At 35.0% G+C, this 10303-nt stretch overlaps 1 protein-coding gene across 1 annotated transcript; it reads left to right on the top strand.

Moving 5' to 3' along the window:
* The first annotated feature begins 6609 nt into the window (after positions 1 to 6609).
* On the top strand, positions 6610 to 8672 carry LOC111778003 (cytochrome P450 71B34-like). Its single transcript, XM_023657645.1, has 2 exons — positions 6610 to 7751; positions 8055 to 8672. Exons 1-2 carry the CDS (start codon positions 6822 to 6824, stop codon positions 8670 to 8672), a joined length of 1548 nt encoding a protein of 515 aa, XP_023513413.1. The 5' UTR covers positions 6610 to 6821.
* Positions 8673 to 10303: the final 1631 nt, after the last annotated feature.

The raw sequence follows: 10303 nt of genomic DNA, 5'->3' as shown, positions 1-10303 counted from the left end.
GTACAACGGCTTTCTCAGCTTGTATCCCTTTGTTTCTTTGCTTTTTCTTATGAAGTTCTCTGGTTGTGCTACATAAACCTCTTCTTGTAAATCTCCATTAAAGAATTCTAACTTGACGTCAAGTTGATAAACAAGCCACTGCAATTCTGTTGCTAATGCTAGAATAATTCTTACAATTTCAAAGTGAGTTATTGAAGAGAAGCTGATTAGGATCACAGTGTTCCAAATATTCCAACTGCACCTATTACATGATCCAAGGCCAAGAAGATTCAACAAGAATTCATTCTTCATCTACAAAGTTGATAGACTCGATTCAACTATTATTTCATGTGTTACAAACTAATTTGATTGAGAAATGACCATTTGGAACTTCGGAAGTGAATATTGCATAGTTGAAATAGCAGCGGATGAAGTTGATATAAATTGCACTAGACTTCTTTAAATTGCACTATACTTTTTAGTGACATTTGAGTAGTTGAAAATTTCTCTTGTGGAGAGACTCTAAATAAATTATCATAAATTATCATGCAAGAGGATAATGAAATTGAGATCTTAATATGAGAATTTTATCTTAGAAATTTGAGCATATCTTTGTCATTTCTAAGTTTCAAGTAATTCTTGCGTTTGAAGGGAGAGAGAGCAAATTATGGCCCCTGAGTTAATTTAATTTTAGCTTTTATCTCTTGGTTGATCCAAACTATTAGAAGGTGTTAATTTCTTTCATTCAAGGGTTCTTGCTCCAACAAAAGCTGTTGGGCTGAGGATTAGGGTTGCCTTTTCTATTTGGTATTCGAGCCTAGGTTGCATCTTTATGGCCTTTTCTAGAATTGATTTTATCTTTCATTTATGTTATTGTTTATCTTTCTTGAAATTTGTCCATTCATTACCTTGTTGCCACTTCCACCCTTATTCATCATCTTTTGATTTTGTTCTCATTTTCTTATCATATTTAGATTTTGAAAAAAAAAAAACTAGGAGAACTTTTTGTTGTTAATATTGTGGTTACAAATTGTCCTTATCATTTATTTTTAGAGCATGTTTATTTGAAGATCAAATAAACTTCCATTTAAGTTTTTCTTAAACCATTTAAATATGGAACCGTTGTATTTGATGTTATTTTCTCATAATTTACCCTTAAAGATAACTTTTACATTTTCTCGAATTTTGTGAAAAGGAAAGTTAGATCGTTCTCAAAATCTTCACTACCTTTCTTTTTAGAATTCATTTTTTTCGGTGTGCAATTCTATTCAAAAATATCTTTGTGTTACTTGTTTGTTTGTTCTTGTTTTATTTTGTTGTTATTTCATAATTTACTTATTTTGATTTCCTTGCATAGTTTGTTACTATGAGAATTTCTTTATTCATATATTAGCATACCGTGATCATAATTTAGTCACTTTCACAAACAGCCAACCTTTGAGTGTAATAAACACGAATGTCCCTAAGTGTAAAATCAGTGAGTTGAGTGTGTGAGGTCCTAAACATATTTAACTACTGTTTATACAATCATGAACCAAGACAGAGAAAATAAAGGGGAGATTAATGAAGCTAGGTGGAGAGAAACACAAGTTAGAACCATTACTCGTTTGAATCAAGTTATCAGTACATTGACAGACCAGATGGAGCAAATTGAAATAGCTTTAGGCAATTTTCAAGAAAGGGAAGTAATCTTGAATGAAAAGTTGAAAATGACGAAGATGACAATGACACCCTTTTAGTGGGACATAGTCCTAGGGGAGGGAGAGATGTCAGTCGAGGAGAGAAAGAGGCAGAAGAAGGGATAGAGAAATTTTAGCACAAAAAAGAATGGAGAGGGAGTACCAATACGAGAGAGGAGAAGAAAGAGGAGAAGAAAGAGGAGTCGGGGGAGTAAAGCTTAAAATTCCAACTTTTCTATGGGAGATCCAATCTGAGGAGTATTTGCAATATGAGAGTAGAATTGAGCATGTTTTCGATTGCAACAAATGACTGAATTTTGTGATTACGCAATTATATGATGGACATCTTTGAAATCAGAGTGGAGGAGAAATTATGAAGAACCGCTTGAAACGTGGGAGGAATTGAAAACATTAATGAGAAAAAAAGTACATTCCTAAGCATCATTCTCGAGTGCTCAAACAAAAACTCTATACTTTGCAACATGGATCTAAAAGTGTTGAAGAATATTACAAAAAAATGGAGGCCCTTATGGATAGAGCATGCATTGATGAAGACGAGGAGGATACAATGGCTAGATTCCTTGGTGGGTTAAACCGACAACTTGCTCATCAAGTGAATAGGCAAACGTACTTTGATATGCAAGAATTGTTACACCTTGCTGTCAAAATCAAAGAGCAACTAGCTTAAGAGAAGGAGAACTCCAAAAGGCATGCTATTTCTAAGTCTACTACTTTCAACACTTGGAAAAAGAATGCAAATATTGAAAACATCTGATCTACTACTTTTAACGCATTTCTGAAGCCTAGACATCTCATCATCCATGGCTTGGTCCCACTTGATTGTATCCTCCAACTATAGGATCTCATCAAAGGGCTCTGGTTTCCCTTCATCGGTCAACAATAAATAGTAGCAATAGATAGTGTAATGAAGATGAATACCTATATGGTACTTTGATAGTCCTGGATGATCTTCTCAACACCTTCTCATGTGTCACTTGCTCCGCTTCTAGTTCATTAGCAACAGTTTCAGAATTTTCTTAAGTAACTGCAACAACATCACCCTGTGAATTGTTTTGCAACTCAACCTTAACTCCCACTTGCTTCGTTGTCCTGGAACCTTTCTTCAATTCTTTGACAATATTTGTGAAGCTAACTCGTTTCTGTTTGTTCATAACGCAGTTCTCACAAGGATTCATATCAACAGATTTTAAACCTTCCAAAATTCCATTCGCAGCTAGCATCTTCATTTCTTTGACGCTTATATGTCCAAGTCTATTATGCCATAGGCTTGAATTTTATGCCACGTGCTACCACCATAGCACCCTTCAAAATCTTCCACAAACTCTTCTCAAACTCTGTTGCATAACCTATGATATCCAACTAACTAATAGAGATCTGGTTCTTCTTGAGACCAGGAATATATTTGACATTCTTTAATGTCCACCGATTTTTTGCTGGATTATGCATACATTCCCTTTTCGTTCAATCTCCAAAGTTTTTTCGTCCGCAAGATACGCCTACTCAAAATTTTCAAACTTGAAATTTCGAAAGAATTCTTTATTTGGAGACAAATGAAAAAATGCACCTGAATCCAAAATCTAGGATTCAATCAGACTGTCCACGTGAGGATTAGAGCATCTCCAATGTCTTCTGCTGAATATATAGAATCATCGTCATCCACTGATTTGTGATTTGCTTCCTCTTTGGTCTTGTACAATTTGTCCGAAAGTGACATTTTTCTCCACAACTCCAACACGTTATGTTTGGTCTATTTAGAAATTTTTTACGGTTCTTTGATTTTGATCGGCCTTTGTTTGGGCCCTTCGATTTACTTCATCCCCTTTGGTCAATACTGAGAGCACCATCAGATGAATCCCCAAATTCTCGTTTGCAAATACTTTCGCTGAGAACTACACTCAGATTTCATCGAACTTCAGCTTCTCAGATCCTCGAAAACTACTGATCGCGGCAACAACAATATCCCACGACTCGGGTAAAAATGACATCAAAATCAGTGCCTTAATTTCATCTTCGAAATTAATTTTCACCAAACTTAGTTGACTTACAATCATATTGAATTTGTTTATATGATCAACAACAGATCCACCTTCAGACATTTGTAGATTGAATAGCCTCCGCATCAAATACATCTTGTTCATAGCTGACGGTTCCTCATACATACTCGACAACGCCTTCAATAGATCTGGCGTTGTCTTCTCCTTGATGATGTTGAATGCCACGTTTCTAAACATCGTTAATCAGATCAACCTTAAGACCTGACGATCCTTGAGCTTCCACTGCTCCGTGGCCATGGTATTCAACTTCACCCCCAACAAGGGTTCGTGAAGATTTTTCTGGTACAAATAGTCTTCAATCTGCATCTTCCAAAAATCAAAATCGGATCCATTGAACTTCTCAATTGCAATCTTTGAATTTTCCATTTTCACAGATTGTGGTGAATTTCGCCTAGCTCTGATACCAATTGTTAGAATCGCACAACAACGCACACACTCGATCTAGATGAACACAAAGAAATAGGAGAGGAAAAATGCAAGGAGTAATATTCACTAAAGGTTTTATTGATGACTTCAGGTATGCACAACAACAGAGAATACAGAGAATGAAGAAAGTACATTTGAGAGCACTACCTAATGGTGTATATATATATGGTTTCCGTTTATTAAATATAGGTTTACTAAATCTTTACGAATGCACACAGTAGATTTACCATATATATATCTCTACCATATCCTTACCAAATATCTACCATATATATGTCTGCCAGATCTTTACTCTAAATAGGCATTAGACGCAAGGTCATGTAGAATGGTTATTTCATTAGGTATTTTTTTATAAAGACGGTAGAAAAACCACTCTTTTACCTTCTAGTTCTGTAGATGTATTTGATGATCAATTAAAGTTGGAGAAAATAAAAAGAGTTCAAGAAAGAAGAATTGAGAGGAAAAAATAGTGAAAATAAGAATGAAATTAAAAAAAAAGAAAAGAAAGGAAGTGAGTTGTTTGGCTAGAGTGGGAGATGTTAGAAGGGAATGTTTTCACACAAAAAAAAAAAANAAAAAAAAAAAAAAAAAAAAAAAAAAAAAAAAAAAAAAAAAAAAAAAAAACTATCTCGGTACTTATGTATAAGGAAAGATGTTTGGTCTCTGATGATAACAGCTTGTCTTTGCCTAGTATGTTTCCATCTCTTTGATAGGAATTTGAGGACGTGTTCCAAGATTAAATACTTAAAGGACTGCTTCCTATTAGAGGTATTGAACATAATATAAACTTCATTCTGGGCAGTCATTCCTAATAAGCCAACTTATAGAGTCAACCAAAATGAGACTAAAAAAATTCAGAGGCAAGTAGAGGAGCTCATGGAGAAGAGTTATATATGAGAAAGTTTGAGTCCATGTTCTGTACCAGTCTTATTGGTGCCAAAGAAAGATGGAACGTGGCTTATGTACGTGGATTGTAGAGCCATCAACAAAATTACGGAAAAGTATCAACATTCTATTCATAGGCTAGACGATATGCTTGATGAATTGCATGGTTCATGTCTATTTACAAAGATTGATTTGAAATCTGAATATCTTCAAATTAGAATGCAGGTAGGAGATGAATGAAAAACAACTTTCAAAACGAAGTTTGGATTATATGAATGACTTGTTATGTCTTTTGGGTTAATTAATGCTTCTAATATATTTATGTGCTTAATGAATCGCGTTTTTAGAGATTATTTGGGAAGCATATTGTTGTGTATTTTGAGGATATTTTAATTTATTGGAAGACCTTACCTGAACATGTGGAGCATATTAAGTTAATTTTGATTATACTAAAAAGAACATAAACTTGATGCTAATTTTAATAAGTACAGTTTTTGCATAAAAAAAAGTTAACTTTTTTGGCTTCATAATTGGTAAAAATTGAGCAGTAGTAGAGGAAGAGAATGTTAAAGCAATTAGGGATGGACCAATATAAAAAAATGCAAGTGAAATTTGGAGTTTTAATGGGTTAGCTAGCTTCGATAGGAGATTTATAAAAGTTTTTTTTTGTATCATAACTGCACCATTAAATGAATTAATCAATGCACCATTGCTTGTTTTACTCAACTTTGATAAAACGTTTGAAATTGAGTGCAATGCAAGTGGTTTGGGCATAGTGCTTTTTGATGCAAGATAGAAAACCGTTGATGTATTTTAGTGAAACAATAAATGGGACTGCATTGAACTATCCTATATGTGATCAAGAATTGTTTGCTTTAGTTCGCACATTGCAATGTGGCAACAACACTTATGGCTTACAGAATTTGTGATCCACTTCGATCAGGATAGCTTGAATCATCTCAAGAGAACCAAACCAACCTTATCTTATCCCACTCTTTCGACGTGAATCATGATCTTACCACTTGATCTCTAGAAAGTCCCATAAACAACAAAGGAGCTACTTTATATATAAAAGGTCTATATCAATAAAAGTACATACAAATATTAGCCATTACAAAGAGAGTTTTTGTGGCTGAAGTTTGTTTATTTTATGTTATATAGGTTTTTAAATTTTTTCAGTTTTGAATTCACTAGCTTATTTAAAATTTTTAAAAATTATTTGTTCCATTAAATATAAATTTGAATTATACCTCTAACATTAAATTTTAAATTTTGTGCTCGAGTAAATTGATGAATTTTAAAAAATGTCAATTGATTAATCGATTAATCTCGTATCGAAATTCAAAGATTTATTACATACAAGATGGAATGAAATTGGGAAGTTGGATAAATCAAATCATGACTGAACATATAATTTAACATTATTCTAAAATCTATAAATCTCAATTGATCATAACAGAAATTAGGTGAAACATCCCAAAATATCCAAAGCATTCTTTTAAAGATGGACAGCAATTAAAAACTTATAACTCATTTGAAAAGGCCATTTTTGGCCGTTCGTCTTGTCACTGGGAAGATTCTCACATCAATAATACGAAAGGATATGTCAAAAATATATGAACGTCCATGAACACTTTTGTAAATACACAAAATTTGAACTTTTTTTTTTTGAAAATTTGTAGATCTCGCAATTGAACTCTTTATAAACCTTACCCTCTTGGTGTTCTTCCACATTCAGCCCTTTCTCTATCTTTATCTCTCTGAGTAGAGTTTGGAAATGCTTAGCATTGATAGAATTATGCCTAGTAATAATCTTATCATCTGGGTTCCTCTGCTTTTCCTCTGTTCTTCTCTATTGCTTCTTAAAACCATAAGAAAACACTCAAAACCCAACAACAAGCTTCTTCCTCCAACCCCTCCAAAGCTTCCTTTGTTGGGCCATCTGCACCTCATTGGCTCCCTCCCTCATCGCTCTCTCTCTCAGCTTTCAAAAAAATATGGCCCCGTCATGCTCCTCCAACTGGGCTCTGTCCCAACCATCGTGATCTCCTCTGCCGCCGCTGCAAGAGAGTTGTTTAAGTTCCATGATCTTGCTTCTTGCAGCCGACCTCCCTTACACGCCAACGGACGACTTTCGTACAACTATCTTGACATGAGTCTCGCTCCATACGGTGAACACTGGAGGAACGTCCGAAAGATTTGTATGCTTGAGCTCTTCAGTGCTCGGCGGGTGGAATCTTTTCAGGAAATTAGAGAAGAGGAAGTGGGGCGACTTGTGAACTCCATCTCTCAATCCTCTTCTTCTTCATCTCCAATTGATGTGAGTGAGAAATCCTATTCTCTCACTGCAAATATAATAACAAGAGTTGCTTTCGGAAGCATCTTCAGCGGAGGAAAACTAGATGATGAACACTTTCAACATGTTATGCATAGTGCATTAGCAGCAATTGGAAGCTTCTCGATGACCGATTTCATTCCTACTTTGGGTTGGATTATTGATCGGTTGAAGGGTGTTCATGGGAGGCTGGAGAAGAGCTTTGGTGAAATGGATGCCTTTTTTGAACATGTAGTCGAGGATCGTATCAACTTCAAGAAGAGTTGTAAGAAGGAAGAAAACATTGTTGATGTTTTGCTGAGAATGGAAAGGGAAAGCTCTGAATCTGATGCATTAAAAGTCACCAAAGATTGCGTTAAAGCACTCATCATGGTAAAACATTACGGCCTTCATTATTGCCCACTTTATATATTATTGGATTTATTAAAGTTATTTTATATTCAAAAGTAGAAACTATCTATTTTTAAAATATATATTATATATGTAAAAAGAATTTTGAAAAATTCCATCTCAACCAAAATAAATGACCTGAGAAGGGTCGTACCCTATAGACATCTCTCTACCTAAACTTCTTTCCAAGATAGTTGACCCATAAATGAATAATGATATAACCATGTGGTTATTTCTTTATCATTATGTTTTATTTTCTTTTTCTTTGGATGTATGGGTTTTTAGGATATTTTTCTAGCCGGAGTAGAATCTGGAGCAGGCACTATTGTTTGGGCCATGTCAGAGCTAATTAGGAACCCAAGGGTGATGAAGAAGCTCCAAGACGAGATCAGAAGTTGCATAAAAAAAGATTCAGTGAAAGAGATGGATCTGGAAAAGCTTGAGTATCTAAAAATGGTAGTGAAAGAGGTTTTGAGGTTACATCCACCAGCCCCTCTTCTACTTCCAAGAGAAACCATTTCCCCGTTTAAGCTCAACGGTTACGATATTGACCCCAAGACTCATCTTCACATTAATATGTGGGCCATTGGACGAGACCCACAATCTTGGACTGACCCAGAAGAGTTCTTTCCTGAGAGGTTTATAGGAAGCAATATCAATTACAAAGGACAGCACTTTGAGTTCTTACCTTTCGGAGGCGGCCGAAGAATATGTCCTGGGATGAACATGGGTATCCTTATGATGGAGTTGGCACTGGCTAACTTGTTGTTTTGCTTTGATTGGAAACTCCCGAATGGAATGAAGGAAGAAGATGTAGATATGGAAGAGGATGGTGGTCTTACGGTTACCAAGAAATCACTTCTTAAGCTTATTCCAGTCCTTTCGACTAATTTTAATTTTTAATTTATGGTTATCTAATAAAATTAAGTTAATCAAATAAAAAATAGTTAATTAGTCTATTTTTATTCATATTTCTTATCAATAAATTAAGATATATAAAGCGCCAAAAACGTTAGAAAAAGAATATTCAGAAGAGATAACTTAATACAAGATCAGATCAAAACTGCAGCTTTGTTACTATTTTACTCAACCAAGTTACAATGTCACATTACATTATAACTAAAATCCAAAAATTTTGGAAATCAAGTGACTTTTAGAGCATCAAACTCAAGAGCTTTCTCTCTCCATTTTTCAACTCCATATACATGAAAGACCTCTATCTATATATATATATATGAGATCTCAAATTCACTATCATTTAACACGTAAGTTTATCCATAATAGAGTTAATAGCACTTATATCTTCCTTCTTTATATACAAAGTAGTCTCATTCTGAATTCTCATGTATTTTTTTCTTGAAAATACTCATCAATCTTCTATATCAAACTCAAGGGACCTGCTTTATTCCGTACCATGGCTTTCTCAGCTTGTATATCTTCGTTTCTTTGTTCTTTCTTACAAAGTTCTCTGGTTGTGCTACATATACCTCTTCTTGTAAATCTCCATTAAAAAATTCTAACTTGAAGTCAGGTTGATAAACAGGCCACTGCAATTCTATTGTTAATGCTAGAATAGTTCTTACCGTTTGAAAGTGAGCTATTGAAGAGAGGTGATTTTACCCCTCCAGCCATTACAGGGGCTAGGCATGCCAAATCTGAATATATTCAAAAGAAGAGAATAGTGAGAGAGAAAAGTTGAGAGGAGAAAGAAAGAGTCGCCATGAAATCTCGTAGGACCACAGTCGGAATCCACCTTCAGTCGAGGCCTAAACACAAAACTCCTTGCTCGGAAAGGCCGACACTCAATTTCTGTCAAGATTCGAGAGTCTACGAGGTAGGTTCTTGATCAACCTTCTTCAAATCTAAGATCCTCCTTAACGGTTCTAGATTTAATCTTAGAGTATGTTCAATTAGTATGGTTGCTCTTCGAAGACATGTGAAAAACTTAGCCAAAAAACGTGATCGATATTAGAACCCCGAGAAGTCATCCAAGAACGGTAAGAAAGAAATGAACCTCCTTTCGACGATCATATCTCGCTCTGTGTTAAAGTAAAATTTAAGAAAAAATTACCAGAACGTAGAGTGAGTTTCGATCTAGAGTTTTGTTGAAGGAGCCATATGGAAACAGATTCTAGATTTAAAGATATAAAAATAGGGAAACACAAAAAACTAGAGTCAATTTCTTCGTCTGCAGGACGAGAGAGAAAGACTTTCCGGAAGCTACGTGTCAACTGGCGAGTGGAAGATTACGTGCCATCAGGGGAGGACACGCGNAAAAACCTCTCACAAGCACTCTCTTTCACGTATACAAAATCCCTCCCAAGTTTAGTCACTCACCGGATTCCACAATCCCGTTCTAAGGCCGGAGAATAGTGGAGAAGACACTAGTGGTGGTTCGAAATCGGTTCGTGAGGCAAAAGGAGTTTGAACTACAAAAGGTTAGTATTTAAACTCATTAAGTTTTAATACTTATGAACATGCTAGTCATTTACAATAATTGATGTTCTAAAAGTGCCTAAGATCCAAATTGCTTC

The sequence above is a fragment of the Cucurbita pepo genome, chromosome LG01, assembly GCF_002806865.2.
Source record: "Cucurbita pepo subsp. pepo cultivar mu-cu-16 chromosome LG01, ASM280686v2, whole genome shotgun sequence".
In the NCBI taxonomy this organism is placed as follows: Eukaryota; Viridiplantae; Streptophyta; class Magnoliopsida; order Cucurbitales; family Cucurbitaceae; genus Cucurbita; species Cucurbita pepo.
This window is presented reverse-complemented; position numbering and strand designations above follow the sequence as displayed.